Source organism: Arvicanthis niloticus, chromosome 10, assembly GCF_011762505.2.
Source record: "Arvicanthis niloticus isolate mArvNil1 chromosome 10, mArvNil1.pat.X, whole genome shotgun sequence".
In the NCBI taxonomy this organism is placed as follows: domain Eukaryota; kingdom Metazoa; phylum Chordata; class Mammalia; order Rodentia; family Muridae; genus Arvicanthis; species Arvicanthis niloticus.
In genome coordinates, this window is record NC_047667.1 from 43,315,427 (window position 1) to 43,337,319 (window position 21,893).

Below are 21,893 nucleotides of genomic sequence, written 5' to 3' on the forward strand. Positions count from 1 at the left end.
ACGCTGACTCCCTCACACAGGGAGCTCATCACAGACACGGTGTAGTTACCTCCCAAGTCCAGCTTGGTGAACCAATGAGTGTTATCGGGGTTACTTACAGGAGTAGAAAAGACTCAGATACAGCTACCTCATCACCCAAGCCCACCCCAACATGGGTGATACCTCACAAAAGCTGGGAACCTGGAACATAATACACAGCCTACAGGCAGCTCAACAGGTTGGAACCCATTCTTTTAAAGTGACTCAGTTGGTCTAAACCTCTTCCAGGCAGCTCTGCTGATTTCTGCTTCCTCCAGGCGGTAGGTCTGGTCTCAGAGTCTTAGCAGCTTGACTTAGTTAAGAGAGACACTCTCTCTCTCTCTCTCTCTCTCTCTCTCTCTCTCTCTCTCTCTCTTAATTAGTGTGAAATGAACAAAATATAGTCTCGGCTCTAACATTTACTTTCTGGAGCATGATAACTGGGGATCATGTTAGAGTTCAGCATGGCAAACAGGAACTCAGTAGTACTCTTTTACAGTAAGCATGAAAAAGAGGAAGCTATAGGTTGAAATGGCCTAGTTAGCTCCTACACTCAAAACTAACATGGAATTATAACTCAAAGAATAAAAATAGATCCATGTGCTGGATAGCTTTATGTCAACTTGATACTAGTTAGTCATCTGACAGGAGGAAACGTCAATTACATGTCTCTAAAGGATGAAGTGTAGCCAAGTCTGTAGAGTATCTTATTGTTAGTGATTGATGGACAGGGGCCACTTCATTGCAGGGGGTTCAACTCCTGGCTGGTGACCCTGAATTCTAAAAGGAAGCAGACTGACAATTAAGGAGGGCAGCAAGGACCACCCTTCCATGGCTTCTGCATTGGCTCCTGCATCCCTCCAACTTCCCGAACTGTTTGAATTTCTGTACTGATTTTTTCCAATAATGGACTAAAATATGGAAGTGTAAAGCAAATAAACCCCTTCCCCCTCCCTCCCCCCCAAAAAAGAGAGGCTTTCAGCCTTTATTGCTTACTCTGGCAGGGAGGGGCCTAGTGAATCTGGTCAGTTTCAGGTCTAGGAGCTGAGTTGTTTACCTTCGTGTTTAAAGAGCTTTGCCACAGGATGGAATGTTTCAATCTTGGAATTCACTTAAGGGCTGTGGCTCTGGACTCTGGATTTAGTACTTAGAACTATTCTAAGTCTTTGTAGGACTTAGGACAGGACAGGAGAGGTTTCTAGTCTCAAAACATAAAGCCTGTGTTTTGCTGGTTTGTTTTTGTTGCTACACACACACACACACACACACACACACACACACACACACACACACACACACGTCTAAGTGGGTTGTTTGTGGAGATCATTCCTTGGGTCCTACATTTATCACCAGAGAACTCTGTAGGTCAGGTCACCACTTGTTTTCCCTGTCTGTCATGATGGCCAATGATCTATCTGTTGTCTGGTAATTAACAGCCTCCACCTGGTCTCCTCACAGCAACAACCAGCTTGCAATCTGGGAGTGAATTTCAATTGCAGCTGCTCCTACACGAATTCTTGCCTTAGGAAGTCAGTCAAAGTTTCTGGAACTTTTTGACGTGTTGGGGATTGAGCTCAGGTCCTTTGTGCATGCTAGGCAAGCACAGGACTTGGAGCTGTTGTGGGTCCACTTAAAGCCAACATAATTCAAACATTGGGCTGATGCCGATGACAAAAATCTATTGTAATCAAGCTGATATGGATTGATCAGAGCTGAAGAACAGACTCAGGAGTTGAACCAGGACCCTGAAGAAACGCTGCATAGCATATTTAAAGGATAAAGCCAGGAAGTAAGGGGGATCAGGGTGGGCTGTAGCTTCTTCCAATCATATTTTGACATAAGAGGTTGAGCAGGGGAGTTTTCATCAATCAGAATAGGACCAGGTTTCTGGATCTGGGAACATGAATTTATTTTGACCCTACCAGCAAGATGGGGGGAAGTTGTCTTTGATATGTCTGGATTCAGACAACTGTTTCCTTACAAGTTACCCCTGAGATGTCTGAACTCTTATAATAGAAGCTGTTCAACTACTGGGAAGTCCCCAACTCCCCTTGGGCCTGAGACCTTGAATCTAGTTTCTCCTTATTACATGTAATGGTAGTACTTAGACTAAGTTTCTTTTGTTTGTTCCCAACAGAGCTACAGTCTCAGCCTTAGAGAACATTTTAAAGAGGAGAGTAAAGGTTATTAGAAGCCCATGATAGAATCAATATACATTATTCCTACTTTCCTAGGCTTTGAACATTAATGCCCAGTTTTGGCCATTTGGTATCAAGATTCAGGTCTGTTGACAGTTACTCCAAGGCTTCAACATACATCTTAGATACCTTAACCCACTATTACCCCACCACTGGAAGACAACTTTGCTCCAACCCTCATTAAAAATGCAAATTTTTAGCCAGGCAGTGGTGGTGTACGCCTTTAATCCCAACACTTGGGAGGCAGAAGCAGGCAGATTTCTGAGTTTCAGGCCAGCCTGGTCTACAGAGTGAGTTCCAGGACAGCCAGGGCTACACAGAGAAACCCTGTCTCAAAAAACAAAACAAAAAAATGTAAATTTTATATGTAAACTTCAGCTCCAGCCCAGGTCTCTGCCCTTGTTTCCCCACATCTTTTCTTTAAGGTCTCTCTGTATGTGTGTTGGAGTGAAGAGGGGCTCTCTGTGTGTATGTGTGTTGGAGTGAGGGGGTCTCTGTGTATGTATGTGTTGGAATGAGGGGGTCTGTATGTTGGAGTGAGGAGTCTCTGTGTATGTATGTGTTGGAGTGAGGGGTCTCTGTGTATGTATGTGTTGGAGTGAGGGGGTCTCTGTGTGTGTGTGTTGGAGTGAGGGATCTTTGTGTGTGTATGTGTTGGAATGAGGGGGTGTCTGTGTGTATGTGTGTTGGAGTGAGGGGTATCTGTGTGTATGTGTGTTGGAGTGAGGGGGTATCTGTGTGTATGTGTGTTGGAGTGAGGGGGTGTCTGTGTGTATGTGTGTTGGAGTGAGGGGTCTCTGTGTGTGTTGGAGTGAAGGGTCTGCTTTCCAGCCCCACAGCACCTGTAGGACCATGAGTGTATTGATCTTCTGTTATCATTTCTGTGTTTCCATCTCTTTATAGATTCCTATAACATAAGAGTATGTTCTGATTCATTTTATCTTGCATAGAAAGGGATAGCAAGCCAGGAAGGGGAGAAAACAACCAAAACAAAACAAACCCTCTTCCCTTGACCTGCATCCCTTTCTTGTGTCTCCTTTACAGCCCAGTCCTTGAATCAACAGCCACTTCAGATGTTTCTCTACCATTCCCTCCACCATCACCACCACCATCATCTAACACATACACAGAGACCCCCTCACGCCAACACACATATAAGGCATTCTGCCTTTTGCTCATCCAAGAACAAAACCAGACAGTGGTAGTACACAACTTTAATCCCAGCAGCTGGGAGGCAAAGGCAGGTAGATCTCTGAGTTCAAGGCCACCCTGGTCTACAGAGTGAGTTCCAGGATAGCCAGGGCTACAGAGAGAAACCCTGTCTCAAAAAAGAAAACACAGAATCTCAGACTCTACCCAACTGCACTGAATCAAAATCCACTCCAGTGGTGATTTAACAAACCCTCTTCTAAAAGGCTGGTCTTCCAGAGAAGCTGTAATTAAGGCCACCTGCTCAGCTCACTAAGTCTCTGGAAACCTTTACCAAGCTCCATGATATCAAGAGATTGCCAGGATGCCCTTGCCATCCATAATGGAACCAAATTGTTGTAAATAGGTGCTTCATGTAAATCCAGAAAACTGTCTCTCTTTCCTCAGAAATATTTTCTAAACCCACACCATCCCATTCTAAAGTCTTAGATCGGTTTTCCTCAGCCTCACATCCCAGGACCCCGCTGCTCTCCAATCGTTGATCAACCTGACATCTGAAAATTGAGAAAGTCGGACTTAACTTTGTAGCTGCCAGGTCCCAAATGGTAACATTTGAGCTTCTATCTAATGCTGATAAATTATGTTCTATGAATGGAATAATGTGTATAGTTGTATGTCCACTCCTCCTTTTACACAGATAGGATACCATATTTGAAGGCACCAAGTGGGAATGAGTGCCTGGCTCTTTCATCTTGCACACACGTCAACAGTGAGTTGTTCCTCCTCGTTGCCCTATTAACAGACATCAGTCTCAACAAATCCAAACAAGGAGTAAAGTATTAAAAGCTTATGAGTGTATAGAATCGTTTCAACAAAGGAATGAGTAACATTTTCAATTTAAAAGGAATCTGAAGGAAAACATCCTCACTGCTGTCAGAAAGGGGGCAGGCCAGGCCCTGCTGACGCTGTGCTGCCCTCCCCAGCTCCTCCGCCTTCCAGAACGCTGAATTAGCCATTCTATCATGGACCTTCATACTTTTCCTTCAGATGGGTTTCATCATCCGTAACCCCAACCAACTTGTAAGCAGGCACTTATGTTACTTTAGATATAGAGAAGAAAATCATAGTTCTTTTCTCTCTGTGAACCCAAGGCGGCTACAGAACTTTTCTCAGTATGCTGTTCTAGATGGGAAATACTAATTGAACCAGACTTCTTAACAGGTCGCCCTCTCATGTAGCATATGACAGTGTCAAGAGCTGAATAGATGTGACAGCAGTTGAGAGCATAGTTGCTGTTCCAGAAGGTCCATGTTTGACTCCCAGAATCCACATGGCGGTCTGTAACTTCTTTCCCAGGGAATCTAATGTCCCCTGGCCTCTATAGGCACCAGGTATGTACAAGGTACACAAACATATATGCAGGCAAAACACACCCATACATAAAATAATTTTTAAAAACTCAAAACTCAGGGTCAGAATTATATTTACTTTCAAGTTATTTGGTTACTAAGTTTTTATTGTATTCCCTTGGCTATCTAGAACACGTGAGAGAAAACAATAGTTTTCAAGTCAATTTATTTCAGGGTCTCATCACTAAAGTTTTCTAAATACGGTTTTTGAGAGGAAAGGTATGTGTGAAATCAATATCAAAAATAAAGAGTAAATGAACCTATTACCCTGGACTCTGACTATTGGAGTAAAATTGTGAACTCGGCTTTAAAAGTTATCTAGACACGCTTCTGTTTCAAACAGAAACAGTGGAGTACAAGAGAAAGCCATGGACTGTCAAGTTCTCCTAGAAAATGGGGAGGAAGCCCCTGGGTTTGCCACTGGAAGCAGCTCAGCTGGTGAGCTATGAAACCCCTGAGCTACAGCTTTCAAGAAAGCATGGGGACAGGATCTGGGAAAGAAAAGCGAACCTTTCTAACACAAATTAAAGCAGACCCCGTAGTACCTCGAGTCCTATTTCACACAGTTAGCTACCTAAGCAGAGCCTGCTGTGGTCCTTCTCAAAGCAACCAGGTGCACCAGGAATCCCCTACTCAGGTCCTCTGAGAGCATCACACCCTGTCTGTCTTAGGGGTCCGCTGGCTCCATCCAGACCCTCAAAGAAACAACAGTTGGGTTAGGTGTGGGTATGGCCACTTCAGGCCCCGCCCTCTGCGCCTCCCTCCCGGCAGCAAGGTCCTTAGAGTCCTGAGGTCTCTCCCAAACCCTCAGAAAGCTAGGACTCTGCCAGCAGCTGGCTCCGGGGTTGCGCTCTCTGTGGTCGCGCTCTCCGAGTTGAGAATGGAGAGCAGGGCGCGGAGCTCTTCCAAAGAGGCTCACGGGAAAGGTGGCAGGTCCTCTTCAAGGGATGACAAGAAGGCAAAGGCCAGGAGGGGCAGCAGAAGTCGCGCGCGCCCGGATGCTGGGGCAGAGCGGCAGAGCGCCGGGCGGACTGGGACGCGAGGGGAGCCCCGAGCTCCCGCCGCCACAGTAGTGGACGTGGACGAGGTTCGGGACCCGGGTGAGGAGGGCACGGAAGTGGTGGCGCTGCTGGAGAGCGAGCGACCCGAAGAAGGTATGGAAAGTAGACCCGTATGGAAAGTAGACCCGAAGCGAAGAAGGTAGAATAGGCGAGAGATGGCAGACAAATGCAATGAGTTGCCCCACTGTGACAAAGCCAGACAGATGAGCGCATGGGTCAGGGTGGGGATTGGGGAGGAGAAGGCGAGAGTTAGGCAGTTACTTAGTTATGGAGACCAAAGTGCATCAATAGCAACATCAGCTAATACTTTGTCCTTAGCCACCAATGAAGTTGGGAGAGACAGGTGTTCAGGACTGGATCCAGTCAACGTGCAATTGTGGTCATAGACCTGTGGTCATAGCATTTTATATGATGGCTCTGAGCAGCAACTGTGACCCTCCTCTTCCTGCATCCTCACCTATCAGTCTTAAGTCTAAGAGCATTTTAATATTTCTTTGGAATGACTTCCTCCAACATGGCCCGCAAACCTCAAAGGCAGCAGAGCCAAGTCAAAGAGCCAGACCTGAGTTTAAATTTGAGCTTAGCCACTTGCCAGCAGTGTGACCGCAGCAAGAGCCATCACTATCGACCACAGTGTATGTTTCACAGGGTAGATGTGGGACTAAAATAAGCCTTCCAATGCACTTTGCACAATCTCAGCTAAATCCTTGGAGCTAAAAAAGAGCACTCTTGTACACAGTGGAGGATGGGAAGGAAGGTGTCCCTTTCCCTCTGTGGGTGCCACTACACTTAGGGGGAAAGGTATCTACGTCCAGTCCTTTTCATAACAAATATAAGAAAAAAGTCATTATGCCCAAATTAAAGACTAGCAGATGTTTGGGAAAAGTAAAAAACAGCATATTATATTGCTGCCTGCTGGCTACGTGGAGAGTTAACATTTCCTAGTTACCAGCAATGCAATATATGCTGGATCATAGACAGCTACTATTTATGGACACCTGCAGTTGGGCTATTGTGTAAGTGTGCCCTGCTGCTCATACTTTTTTGCTGGATACCCCTCTGGTCCTTAGGAGAGGTCGTTGGGTCCAGTGCTATAGAAATGCAGGTTAGTATGTGCCAGATCACAACAGGCAAGTAGGCAAGGGAGGGCCCCCATTTGTGGAGCCCTTTCTATGTAGCAGGAACACACTTTGGTGCTTTGGTTTTGAGTTATTTAGTTACGTTATCACAGACCAGAGAAGACGCTTTGAAAGATGAAATAGCTTGCTTGTATTAGGCAGAACTAAAGGAACAGGATTGGCAAGGCTGGGGTACAACTTACATGATGGTCTGGGTAACGCTAGAAAGATAGAAAAGCAGGTTCCCAATCCAGACAGTGGGTCACCTTAACTGTCTCAACCCAGCCCTGAAAGCCTAGATGTTCTCTGAAGAGTCTGGTATTAAATTGAAGCATCAGGGATGTGAAGTGCCCCAGTTTCATGTCACCTTTTCACAGATACAACCTAATGTTATGCTAAACAGGTGATTCCCAAAGACTGTAGAACACCTTAACCCATTGAAGGGACTCTAAAGGAAGAAAGTCAGACATGGCAGGCAGTACCAGGAGCTTGCAGACACTGCACACAGTAAGAACTCAGACATGTCAAGCACGAGCTGGCATCTTTCCATGTATATGCCACTTTACCTTTGAACTGATGCATCAGATATAGCTCATGAGCTAGCTATTATGAGAGTGTAATCAGTCAAAATCCCATTGTATAGGTGAGGAAATTGTTTTAAAAAGGTCCTGAGCCCTGCCTAAAAGTCATCCATGGACTTTTGAAATGAGTGGAACTAGAACTGGAACCAACTGGTTTCCTTGGCCTTCCGGTCTCCCAGTTTCCCTTGCCTGTCCAGTTTATTCTGCCTCCCATTGGCCCTCACAACCCTTCACATGGACAATACCCCAGACCTGGGAACTATGATCATTTGAAAACCTGGCTCATTCTAGTTTTTCCAGACAGGTCTCCAAACAACTCTGACTCTAATACTGAGCACTGGACTCTGTTGGGAGCCGACTCCTAAGCAGAAAGCGGCTACCATCTTTGCAGCCATCTCAAGCCATATACCCTGACAAGAGACTTGTTTTCAACAGCCTACAACAGCTGAGCACACTCTGATAAACATCTTGTTTTTAAGCCCACATATCTTGTTTTGCTGTCTAGTGCCCCCAGCTACAAGGCGCATGTGGTATCCATGCCTGCAAGGCATGTGGCAAAGTATATAAATACCCCGGACTTCCCTTTAATGAACGAGACAATAAAGGAGGCTTGAGACTTGATCAGAACCTCTGTCTTGTCTCCATTCTTCACATCTCTTTCTCTTCATCCCCACTCTCTCTCTCTTGCTAGACCCTGACCCGCAGATGGAAGCAGCAGCTCGGCCCGGGCCATTTAGGCCCCCAAGCGTGGGGCAGAGTGGTCCAGGACAATGCTCAGTACATCTGGTGATGTTTTAATACAATTGCTTCCCTAGGGATCAAGCCCTCTGGATTAGGGGCCTGTGAGTGGCTTCTTGTCCTCACCTCCCTGGTCTTCATCATCATAACGTTCCCCTTTTCCGTCTGGTTCTGCATAAAGGTGAGTTCTTACATGAACCCATGAGGTTTTCTGTTGTCTCCATAGACCAAACCAGGCCATTCTCAGTCTGTGTCTGATACTTACCTACCTCCCAAGAGAGCTCTTTTCCCCTCAAGACCTGGCTCAATGTAACCATGAAGCCTTTTTCATTCTCCCAACCTGCCATTCCCTGCCATGCTCCTAGGCACTCTCTGCTTTCACTTTTACATTTCCCACAGGCAGAATGTTGGTGTAGGTCTTCTGTCATGGCTAGGACAATATGTTAGCAAATTGTGTGTGTGTGTGTGTGTGTGTGTGTGTGTGTGTGTACATGTGCGTGTTTCTTTTTCTCTGTCTCTGTGTGCACAGGGACACACACAACATCCCTGTTAGACTGAGAGAGCCTTCAGAAGCTTCTTAATTTATCCATGCTCAATGACACAAGAGCATCTTGGATTGGATCCTCTATTTTGACACTACAGGGAACCATCTCAGGCAGCTTCTACAAACCAGGAGAGACAAATATATTTGGTCTGCAAGTGTTTTACATATACTAATCCCAGTAGTGAATGAAGATCCGGGTCTGCTCAGGAAGCACATGTTGAGATGAAATTAGGAGCCCAAGGGATTTAGAGGATAGAGAACAAGAATTAAAGACAGGGGACATCTTTAATGACATAGTTTGACACTTGGGATAGAAGTGGAAGCATAGGAAAGAACCACTAGACTGTGTGGTACAGCTCTCAAATAGCCACGCCCTGATTAAAAAGGAACCCTAAAGCCAAGTTTGCTTCATAGGACCGCCATGGTGGGCAGCGATGGTCAGACCACAGCACTCCTGCCCTTCTTTCTACATGGCTAACGCTGCCAGGGAAGAGTGAAGGTATGGCCAGACACTACAGATGCAGTTAGGGCTGCTGCTGCTCAGATTCCTCACAGCATCCCGTGGCCTTGACAACCCTCTTCCCCTCCTTTCACCACTAGACTGCATTGGCTTGTATCACATGACTCCCACCCCCACCCCCACCCCCCACCCCCCGTCGATTGAATTTTTCATATGGTATCTGGCATTTATTCTATACTGATAGGATGTACTATGTTCATTTTAGGATGTTAAAAATCCAACTGGGGTGGGGGTGGGGCTTCTGTGAGAGGTCAGTTGCTCAAGTGCTTACTGCCCAAGTTTGCAGACCTGAGACTGATCCACAGAACCCACACTAAAAAAACAAACAGGCACCATAGTGCACACTTGTACTCCTCCCCGGCTCTAGGAAGTGTCTTAGTTGGGTTTTCTGTTGCTATGATGAGACATCATGACCAAAAGAAGGTGGGAGGAGAGAACTTAATCTTGCTTATCACAGTGCATCTTTGAAGGCAGTCAGGATAGTAACTCAAACCTGAAGGCAGGAGCTAATGCAGAGGACCATGGAGTCTGCTTTTTTTATAGCTCCCAAGACCACCAGTCCAGGGGTGGCCCTGCCCACAGTGATCTGGACCCTCCCACATCATCAAGAAAGGCTCATGTACAAGCCAGTCTACTAAGGGCATTTTCTCAGTTGAAATTTCCTTTTCCCAAATGACCCTAGCTTATGTCGAGTAGATATAAAACTAGCCAGCACAGACATGAAGACAGGTGGGTCCCTGGCACTCTCCAGCTGACTAGCCTAGCTTGGTGAGCTCAATGAGAAAGTATTAAAAACAAAATAGATAATGACTGAATAACAATAGCCAAGGTTGTCCTTCATCCTATGGCCTCTACATCCACACTTATTTCTCTCTCTCTCTCTCTCTCTCTCTCTCTCTCTCTCTCTCTCTCTCTCTCTCCCTCCCTCCCTCCCTCCCTCCCTCCCTTCCTCCCTCCCTTCCTCCCTCCCTCCTTCCCTCTCTATCTCTCTCAAACACACACACACCCCACTTGGTTGCAATGTAAACTTTTTATATGTTTTTGCATGTAGGCTACTGGCTTTGTTTAGGATTGTTTTGCACGTATACTCATAAGAGAGATGGTTGTACAGTTTTCTTACGGTATCTGCATCTTCACTTGGCTTATCTTGACTGTTGTTATAATACTGCAATGAACATGCAGCAGTGTATCTCATCAAGACAGTGACTTCCATCCCAGCTCTTGTTGGCAGAGATGGGAAGAGCTCTGTGAGTTCAAGGCCACTCTGGTCTATATAGCAAGTTCTGGACCAGCCAGGACTACATAGTGAGACTCTTATGTCTCAAAAAATAAAAATACTGACTTAATTTTCTTTATATATATTTTCTGATAGATTACTGGTGACAGGATTTTATTTTACTTTTTGAAGAGTACTCATACTGTTTTCTATAAGAAGGGGCCAATTTACATCCCTGGTAGCAGGAAGTTTAAATTAATGTAGGATTTGTATGTCTTCAGTTCTCCATCTCCTTGAGTAGTCTGGGTAGTTTGTGTCCCTCTAAGCTAATTTGTTGGCATACAATTGTTTCATATCACAGTTTCATTAACACAGCCAATGTCCTGTCTCACTGGTATCTATACTTAATGTGTGTAGATTTTAGATTGTTAAATAATAGAAATCTATTATTTGTGTCTATGTGTGTGTGAGTGGATGAGATGGGGGACCACTCACCTCAGTGAACAGGTGGAGGTCAGAGGAGAACCTCAGGTGTCCTTACTTTTCTCCTTGTTTGAGACCGGTCTCTTGCTGTTTGGCTGTGTACATCAGGTTAGCTGGCCCACAGGCTTCCTGGGCTTCATCGGTCTCTGCCTTCTGGCTCATTGTAGGAGCACTTGGGTTGTGAACATGCACTATCATGTCCAGCTTTACATGGGTTCTACATGTTGAAATTTGGGTTCTTACTACACTGTGCATTGGGCAGTCTCTACAACTCCCACCCCCTTTTTGAGACAAGGTCTGTGTAACACTGACTGTCCTAGAATCTGTGATGTAGACAATACCACACAGGTGTTCCTCCTGCTTCTGCCTCTGCCTCCACCAAGTGCTGAGATATTTGATATGAACCACCATGCTAGCCTTGGTCTTAGTTCTTAAAGGATGTTTTGTTTTTTGTTTTGTTTTGTTTTGTTTTGTTTTGTTTTGAGATAGGGTCTCTCTGTAGCCCTGGCTGTCCTGGAATTCACTATGAAGACTAGGCTAGCCTTGAACTCACAATGATCCGCCTGCCTCTGCCTCTGTCTCCCAAGTGCTGGCATTAAAAGCATGCACTACCATGCCTGGCTAACAAAAGATTTCTGTAACCTAGAATCACTCTCATGCAAAGGTCTTTTGAATCATTTCCCCCTTTGAAATCATTTGAAAGCATTGCATGTCCTTTTAGGTTGTGCAAGAGTATGAAAGAGTAATTATATTCCGACTGGGACATCTGCTTCCTGGAAGAGCCAAAGGTCCTGGTAAGAATTATCCTCTATGCTTTTTAAAATTTTATTCCATCCCATGAGTTGATGATTTTTTTAATCCATGCATAGTTATCATCTATATATTAGATTATATGAAATTATTCGATTCAACATATTTGTATTTTAATCTGTTAATTATAGGGCAGGTTGTCATGAAATGATAGAAAGCATTATTTATAGGTCACAGGTGGCTGAGAGAGATGACATATGGAGAGAATCCTATACCAGGGCTAGTCTACTTGGCACAGTAAGTCAGCTTCAGACCCATAGCTTGGGATTGGCCTGAGTGCAGTGTTGGTCTGAGTACAGTGCATGTAGAGTCAGAATCCTGTGACTTCTCAGGGAAAATTGGAGCTAGATTAAGTCATGGAGCCCAGAGCAAAATTCAGCATCTAGTAACAAATATATATGTAGTTGAGAGAAGAGGCACAGACTGAATCCTAGTGTCTCAGTGTGTTAACTACCAGGGACTAGAGAAATAAGGCATTCCTGATCTCTAGGATCTGAAAACCCACAGTAGGTTTGGCCGGACTTCAGGGCATATAGATAGAAGTATGGTTAGTCTGTGAAGTCTAGTAGTTTGCATTTGGAGATACAAGACAGCCAAGAGGGCATAAGAACGAGTGAAATCCCACCATACATATATTCAAAGGATATGAGTTCAGCCTGTGGTAACAAGTTGAAAATGGAGACCAGTCTAGGAAACACACACATTAGAGTTGCAAGATTCAGAACCCAATATACAAGCCCACACAAAATAAACCAGGCTCTAGAGTTCCAGAATGCATTCATCTTGCTATGGTCCTGGTTTTCAAGAACCTTCTCTTTTGGGGCTGAGAAAAGGTTCTAGCTGGCTGTTTCCCCATACATCCTTGGTACTGTGAGCTGGCACTAGTTTCCACAGAGCTGTGTCTCTTGAAGGGTCTCTGTCTTAGTCACTGTTTTGTTGCTGTGTTGTTGACCAAGGCAAGTCTCATAAAAGAAGACATTTAGTTGGGGCTTGCTTATAGTTTTGAGGCTGAGTCCATTATCACCATGATGGGGAGCACGGCAGGTGGGGAGCACGGCAGGCAGGCAGATTTTATTAAGCGTAGTAAAGAGTCAGGCATAGTGGTGCTTGCCTCTGGGAGAAGAGAAAGAGGGAGGAAAAGTAAGCATCCTTTAGAGGAAGCCATTTATATTCACCAAAAGAAAGACTAGGAGAGAACTTTAAACAAGGTAGGCAAGGTAACAAATAGTAACTGAGATACATCCTGATCTATAGTCAGAGAGAGAGAGAGAGAGAGAGAGAGAGAGAGAGAGAGAGAGAGAGAGAGAGAGAGAGAGAGAGAGAGAGAGAGACCTGGTTCTGCTATGGGCTTTTGAAACCTCAAAGTCCACCCCCAGTGACACGTTTCCTCCAAAGTACACACCTCTTAGTTCTTCTAATCAGTTCAAATAGCCACTCCCTACTGACAAAGAATTTAAATATATGCACCTATGAGGGGGCATTCTTATACAAACCACCACAGTCCTAAATCATCCAGTGGGCTTTAGGAAGCTTTCAATGAACCAATCTACAGATGCTGCATATGAAGTGTGTATACCATCCGGGGTAAGTCAGGACTAGCTCGCCAACACAAGCTGCTGCCATGATACTGCTACTCTGGTGATCCTGGGGCGTTCTCAGAAATAGCACATAGAGGTTGTCAGCTCTAAATTGATGCACCAGTACATTCACAGAGTACAACAATTTTATACAGTACCCAAAAGGCTCTAAGACACACTAAGATTAACACTCATGCATATGAATTTATAGACATTGAAACTATTGGAGAGACAGATATGTAAGAGATCTGGAAGGATCAAAATGATCCTAAAGTAACCAAGCAGTCTAATTTTCTGGAATAATCTCTGTTTATACCTGGTATGCTGCACTTACTTTTAACAATGTAACCCCCACCCCCTACCCGTACCCCACCTGCTTTACCTTCAGAACCCTCCCCCCCCCAGTTGAATAATGAATTACAGGACAATACTTTAGTTACAGTAAAGCTACCCAGTGGTCTCTGGGTAACATAGGCTAAGCCAGCAATGCAGCCTGGCTCTGAAAAGGTCCCCTCCAGCAGACTTCACACTCGCTGCTCACATGTTCCTTCCCTCACACCCTTCTGTAGGCCTGTTCTTTTTTTTACCCTGCCTGGACACCTATCACAAGGTTGACCTCCGTCTCCAGACCTTGGAAATACCTTTCCATGAGGTAAGCTAACACAGTTTATTTCTTTTCTCTTGACATTTCCATGGTCTACCATCCAAGTCAATCCCGAGGCAAAGTGACTGTGCTCAAAAGTAGAGATGGGGCTGTATCAGAGTTAAAAGCATAATTATCAAAGTAGACAGCCAGCAGAGGGAAAGGCAGCCCATGCAATGGGAAACCATATTCTCAAATAATTTATAAGAGCTTAATATATAGGATACAGAGGGAGTCCATTCAGATCAACACAAACAGCAAAAGCCACAATCTAACTTTAAAAAATGAACAAAGGAATTAATAATAGTTCATCTTGTGTAGCAACTAGGCTAAGCTAGGCCTCAGCTATTTGGCCTATACTTAAACAAATCTGAATTTTGTTAACAAAATTTAACAAATCAGTTAAACAAATCTGAATGTTGTGCAGGTATTTTGGGGGTGTTAGATTAATATTTATATCAGCAAAGTTTTAATAAATCAGCTTACCCTTGATAATGTGGGTGTGCTTCATTCAGTCAGTTGAAGGTTTTAAAGAACTGACTTTGGCTTGAAGTGGAGGCAATATAAATGCTTCCCTGGGTCTCTAGGCTCAAAATTTTGGCCTTACCAGTTTCTGTAATCACATGAGCTAATCCTTTAAAACTCATATAGCTCTACGTATACACACACTATTGGTTCTGTTGTTCTAGAGAACACAGGCTACCACAGGCTAGATTAGACAGCTCTCTGAAGAACGTATATCAAGAACTTGAAGATGGTCAACACATGAAAATGTGCTAGTTTTAAGTTTTGGGGGAATTGCTCTGTTGGGTAGTGGCATCCTACGGTGTAGCACCATCCCACACGCATCCAACGGTGAAGGATCCCAGCTTCTCTACACTCTCCTCAGAACCTGCCACTTTCTTTCCCCGTTTCTTTTATATTCTCCTGCATTTTGGTTGTGAGCCTAAGCTGTAAAGGCTGGGCCATCTCTCCAGCCCCTGTTACATTTTTCTTAAAAGGCCACCTTCCTAACAGGTATAAAATGATCGGCATATCCCTAATGGTTACAGATGTTGAACAACATCCACTGTCCTGTGTCAGAGAAAAGGATTCATAAGCCTTTCCCAAATTGTCTCTTACCTTGTTTAAAGTTCTCTCCTAGTCTTTCTTTTGGTGAATATAAATGGCTTCCTCTAAAGGATGCTTACTTTTCCTCCCTCTTTCTCTTCTCCCAGAGGCAAGCACCACTATGCCTGACTCTTTACTACGATTAATAAAATCTGCCTGCATTAAAAAAATATCTATTTTGAATAGAGTCAGTCTTCCATTACTTCTTTTTTTTAAAAAATAATATCTTACTCCTAGAAAATACACTTTAAATGCACTTAGTTCCCCCCTCCCACATAGGAATCCAGCCTGCATTCAAACTTTTTTTCCACTTAGGTGGTAACCAAAGATATGTTTATAATGGAGATAGACGCCGTCTGCTACTACCGCATGGAAAACGCCTCTCTTCTTCTAAGCAGTCTAGCTCATGTGTCCAAAGCCATCCAGTTCCTAGTGCAAACCACCATGAAGCGCCTCTTAGCACATCGATCCCTCACTGAAATTCTCCTGGAAAGGAAGAGCATTGCCCAAGATGTAAAGGTACCAAGATGAGTTTAATGATGAATGGTCATTTGTTAAATTTGCCATGTGCCAATCATTCCACCATTTGAGATGCCATTCCTTGGGGATTAGACAGCAATGACATCATTGGCCTGGGATATAGATCACTCCTCAGTGACCTTCAGAACACTGTGAAACACCAGCTTAGTACCGAGTGTTGGAAGCAGTCATGGGTGGGAGGGACAGGGCTGGCGGGGATGAATAGGATGGTTGATGGCAATGCATAGACACAATAGAGAAAGGCACTCAGCTTAGACCTTGAGCTTTCATACACACACACACACACACACACACACACACACACACACACACAAAGAAAAAGGAAAACCTCCTCTCTGCATAGCCTTACTGAGTCCCCAGGCAGTCAGCTCTGCAGTCTTATCTACAGCCTGGGTAGATGCCTCAATTACCCAGGCAAGAGATATTAAGACAAAGAGCCAAGTAGGGCTGCAGGCAGCTGGCCAGTCAGGTGGTAGTTACCACGAGGAACCCAGCCCAGCACTGAAGTCATGGGGACACCAAACTTGGGTTGGAAGGCAGCTAGGAAGAAGGATGTGACGTGGAGGAGCCACCAGGACCAATGGCACCAGCAATGACTTTATAGAACCTGAGAAGTCACTAACCGGAGAAAACAAAATGCAGTGTCCAAAATGTGTGGCTTGTCCGAGTGTGCTGGGGACGGGTGAAGGAGCTGGGAAGTACATAGAGGCTGGAAAGACACAAAGGTGAGTGGCAGGCAGGAGCCCCGCATGGACACGGAGCCATTTGGCATGCTCCCTCCCCACTGTCCCCTCCAGCCTCTTCCTCATTCATCCCTGGCCTCTGAGGAATAAAGGCCAGGCCAGTGGTGGCCAAGCTCAATTTTGTTGCAGTGAGTTATGATTTAAGCACTTACACATCTATCTCCCCAGACTATGTATTCCATGGACTTGGCATAGTACAGAATACTCGATGAATTGAGAAATGGCCCAACTGTTGTAGCCTCGCACCATACCACCCTTTCTTTATTGATTCTTTAACTCCCACCTACTTAGCATTCACCCAGCATGCATCAGTGCATTCTTTCCCTCCGATTTCCTCTTGAGCTATCTCCTTAGCCTGGAGTTCTTTCCTTCTCGCTCCAGGACAAATCTTAGTTGTGCTTTACCATGCCACCTCGTGTAGGATGTCAGTATTTCTTACTCACACCTGCTCCCTCAAACTGGATGGTCCTTCTTAAGATTTGCAGTACACTGAGATTAGAATTTAGCCACTAAGATAGTATTAGATGCATAGTTTGAAAGGAGTTTGGGCCGTCATGGGGGGCTCTAAGCCCGGCCCAGCCCTGCCCCGCCCCGCCCCGCCCCGCCCCGCCCCGCCCCGCCCCGCCCTGCCCTTCACCCATTTCAAGAACCTGCATAGTTTTTCTCTAGTTCCGTTTCCAACTTTAACTGTGTAGGGCATAGAAGGCTAAGAAGCACGAGGAACTTGATCCATCAGCATTAAGGAAGTGAGAGTACCCTAGAAATGATAGCCATGTGGCAGGGTCTGAGCCTGGGGTGCAGGTTATTTAGGGGGTGCATTTTAAAACAAACAGAAAAAATATACCATCTGTACTAATTCCCTATCACTCACGTAACAAACTCCCCCAAGCCTCATAACAGCACGGGCTTACTGTGCTCCCGTGTAGCCCTGAAGATCAGAGTGCAGAATCGTCTTTGCTGGGTTACGTCTAGGCATGAGCTTGGCAGATTCCTTGGAGGCTGAGATAGAATTTACAACCTTCTGGGCCTCTGGACACCTGCATCCCTCCTCTGCCTTCTTCGCCCCAGCCTTCACAGAGCAGCAGATCCATGCTCCCTCTGGCACATGGCCTTGTCTTCTGGAGTCTTACGATTATGTCCCTCAAGAGCCCTGGATCTAATCTCATCTGAAACCACATCCTAAAAGCTCTCCCAGAAGCAGTCACGGGTCCTAGGGACATAAGCGTCCTTGGGAGCTGTCATTCAGGTTCCTACTTCAGCTTTAGATCCTCGGTGGCTACTTAACAGCACTGCAAGTTAAGCGTCTCTGTCCCAGGCATTGTGACATTGAAAAGCAATGTCCTATGGAAGAGCATGTCCTGAGGACAGAACAACAGCCCTGAGGACAGAACAACGGCCCGTGGTGCACAGGGGTGGGAGGACCTCATATTCCCCCCTGGGGGAGACAGGTCTCACTGGCATCTCAACTCTTTCCACAGGTTGCCTTGGACTCAGTGACTTGTATTTGGGGCATCAAAGTGGAGAGAACTGAAATGTAGGTAGGAAAATAACCAGCAAAAATGATATTGAAAAATCATTTCAAATACTGTGGACACATTAATATGAGAGAAAAATGACCTATCATCTCATAGCTAAGATTCATCCGCTACAAGATCTAAGCAAACTATCCCGTGGTTTCTAATTATTCAGTAATGGGTCTCTTTACTGTAAAACTTAGCATTTTAACCATGTTTTTGTATTAGCTTAGTGATTTTATCCTGAGTGTCTAAGTTCACATTACACCATTCCAACTGGGTATTAGAGATAGTCCCCGCTCAGTCTGAGCTAAGTGACATTTCTTTTGTTTGTTTGTTTGTTTGTTTGTTTGTTTGTTTTCTTGAGACAGGGTTTCTCTGAGTAGCCCTGGCTGTCCTGGAACTCACTCTGTAGACCAGGCTGGCTTTGAACTCAGAAATCTACGTGCCTCTGCCTCCCAAGTGCTGGGATTAAAGGCGTGCACCACCACTGTCTGGCAAGCTTAAATTATCAAGGTTTGCCTGTGGTGTGGCATGCACCAGTATTTCATTCCATTTTATAGTCAAATATTATTCCAATGCATTATCATACAAAACTGTGTTTTTACATTCCTCAGTGTAAAAATACTTTTAGGGTTGTTATAGAAAGTACTGTAATGAAATTTTACTTCTATGTTTTTTATGCAGAATATTAGAATTGTTCTCATTTGTTCAATTCTTCTCTTGAAACCAATATTCTTTTATAAGCTTAGATGAATTCTTCTGATCTTTGTTTTTAATTGTATGGCTCATCAAAGCTTTTTCTCATTATCCAAATTTAATAGCTTGGATTTATGCAAGATCTTAAGTGAGAAAGATGATCACAAGTTTTGAACATAAAATATGGGCTGTGTAATTAGAATAGTGTAGCCCCATGCAGTCTCCGTAGTGGCCACAGCTGCACTTGGGCACCAACCCCAGATGTGCTCTTCCCTGATGACCTCCCATGTCAGAACAACAGGGACAGCTTTACCTGTTCATTCGGAATTTGCTATTCGGGACTGGAGAGGTCACTCAATGATTTAGAAAACTTGTCTGCTCTTCCAGAGGAACCTGGGTTCAATTTTTAGCCCCCATCAGTCAGCTCACAACCATCAATAACTCCAGTTGCCGTCTTCTGGCCTCTGAGGTGTTAGGCATGTATGTGGTGCACAGATATACATGCAGGCAAAGTACCCATGCACATAGATCTTTATATTAACAATTGCTATTTGTGAAACAGCTGTAGACAGGGGCAAGTCTGTGAGAATGCCCTGGCTGCTAAGGTCAGGGTGCATACCTAGATTATCTGTTTTCTTTTTCAGTAAGGATGTGAGGCTGCCAGCTGGGCTTCAGCACTCTCTGGCTGTGGAGGCTGAGGCACAAAGACAGGCCAAAGTGCGGGTGAGGCATTCCTGAGCACTCCATCCTCTGCCTAAGCCTTTGAAGAGCATCTGAGAACCCAGTGGTCCAGGAACTGGGTGGAATCTGGCTGTGTTCCCACCGCTGTTGATAATGTGTTCACAGGACTGACTGCAGTACCCCAACCTCTCCCCAGATTTTCTGCCAACATGCCCCTCCTCTTCTGCTTTTACCCTTTCTCCTTAAAAATCTCCCCTTGCTATCCTTCATCTCTGGTGCTGGGATTGTCCCTGGATAACCAAGACCCCTATCATCTCTAATAAAGGGATGGAGAGAGGCAGATTCCTCTCAAATAACTGAGTCGATGAAGAAAAAGACTGTAATCACATAGAAGAATCAATAACAAAAAACCTTTAAGAGGAAAGAAGAAAGGTGGTTTTCAAGGCACACTTACATCTAGATCTCTGATCCAGCTCTCTGCCCAGTGTTGAGTGACATCTGTGAGGGTGCCGAGATCCTTCTGCTCTGAAATGCTTCACCCATTCTTTTTGACCAAGTTATAATTCCATGTCTGTCCCTGGGACTCTGACACTTACCCTTCACTTGACAAGCAGGATCCCCTAAGTTTTCAAGCACACTACACATTAACAGTACCCCTAAACTCCATCTCTGCTCCTCAGGACCCATAACTAAACCCACCTTACATTTTGATTGCTAGTATAATCTGCTCCCCACTGCCTCACAATCCATCAGGGAGAGACTGAGTCTACCGCCCCAAATTTAACAAGGCCTGACGCCGAGTAGGTGTGTGGTACTTGCTTGCGGGGGCAGGGGGTGTCACTCTGAAAGTCCAGCACTTAAGCTGTGTAATGAAGCAGCATACTCAACGTTGCATTTCTTCATGTGCATTCTGTAGGTGATTGCTGCAGAAGGGGAGAAGGCTGCTTCTGAGTCCCTGAGGATGGCAGCTGAGATCCTGTCAGGCACCCCAGCTGCTGTCCAGCTTCGATACCTGCACACGCTTCAGTCATTGTCCACAGAGAAGCCGTCCACCGTGGTTTTGCCTTTGCCATTTGACATGCTAAACCTTTTGTCTTCTCCCAGCAGCAGAGCACAAGGAAGCATCAACTACCCGAATTCTTCCAAACCTGTTGAACCACTAAATCCCAAAAGGAAGGACTCTCCTATGTTGTAGGTGAATGGGAAAAAAGCAATGTGAATCTGCCATCTAAAGCCACATCTATGACTGAGGCATTTGGTCCCCACCCCTGCCCTGCACTTGTTTGGTTGCCAGATAGAATGCCCTTTGAATATATGATGTCACAAGATGGCCACATGCATGAGAACACAGTGACAGTGAAGACATCCAACCACACAAGTGGGTTGTCATATTAATTACAGGACAAAGATTTAGAATATTGAATTGACGGGTGGTCTAATTTTGATTTCTGAAGACTTAGTTCAGATACCCTCCACTGCATGTTTCCTGGCTCCTTCGGCAAGGCCTTTGCGGGTCCTACAGCCTTTTCTGTGAGTACCTATCAGTGTGCTTGTCACACTGACAGGAAAGCCCAGGCTTAAGATACAGGCCTCTCCCTATTGTGTATTCTTCCAAACTCCCACTGAAACAGCCCATCAAGCGCTACTGTTGGCTTAAACAACTTTTCCAGCCTAAAATTCCAGACTCTCTCAAAAAGTAGTCCAAAGGCGTAAGAGCCTCGTGGTCAGACATGCTGTGGCAACAACCCCACTTCCTCAGTAGCAATTCTGTTCCAGTTTCATTTCTGTTTTTATGATTAAAATATTCCAGCAACAAGAAGCTTAAAGGAGAAAGAGTTTATTTTAGGGAATGATTGCAGGTTACAGTTCATCACTGTAGAGCAGTTAAGGCAGGAACCTGAAGAAGTCGTGTCACAGTCAAGTGCAGAGAGCAATGAATAATGCTTCTTAGTTGTTTGAGTTCAGCTCAGTTTATCCACTCATCCAGCTCAGGGATTCCCTGCCTAGGGAGTGCTGCCACCTACCATAGGCTGGATCTTCCCACACTGATTAACTTAAAAATAGTCTCTTTACAGACATGCCCATGGGACAACCTAATGTAGATAATCCCTCATTAGTCTCTTCTGGGGTTATTCTAGGTTGTATCAAGTTGGCAAACAAAACTAACATCTACATAGCAATGCCCTGTCTCAAAGCCAACAACAAAAACTGAGTCACTTGTGTCGGTGTTCCAAAAAGTAAGTAAAGCCTAGTTCAGTGGTTCTCACACGTCCTGATGCTGCCACCCTTTGATACAGCTCCTCATGTGGCGACCCCAACCATAAACCTATTTTCATTGTGACTTCATAAATGTAATTTTGCAGAATTTTTCATACCAAGTCCTAAGTGCTTTCTGTCATGAACTACAATGTATACAACTAGGTGCCAGAGAATTCTCATACTGATAAGAAGTTATACTGATAATCAATCAGGGATATGTGTCTACATCATGTCCTGTATGTGATACAGATCTTGTGGATATAAGAGTTACTACTGACAGTA

At 44.9% G+C, this 21,893-nt stretch overlaps 1 protein-coding gene across 1 annotated transcript; it reads left to right on the forward strand.

The window, feature by feature from the left end:
- The first annotated feature begins 5,593 nt into the window (after positions 1-5,593).
- On the forward strand, positions 5,594-21,182 carry Nphs2 (NPHS2 stomatin family member, podocin). The gene is made up of 8 exons (XM_034513088.2): positions 5,594-5,928; positions 8,350-8,453; positions 11,757-11,829; positions 13,992-14,074; positions 15,491-15,694; positions 17,937-17,992; positions 19,316-19,394; positions 20,269-21,182. The coding sequence occupies exons 1-8, from the start codon at positions 5,655-5,657 to the stop codon at positions 20,545-20,547; spliced, it is 1,152 nt and encodes a 383-aa protein (XP_034368979.1). The 5' UTR covers positions 5,594-5,654; the 3' UTR covers positions 20,548-21,182.
- The last annotated feature ends 711 nt before the right edge of the window (positions 21,183-21,893 follow it).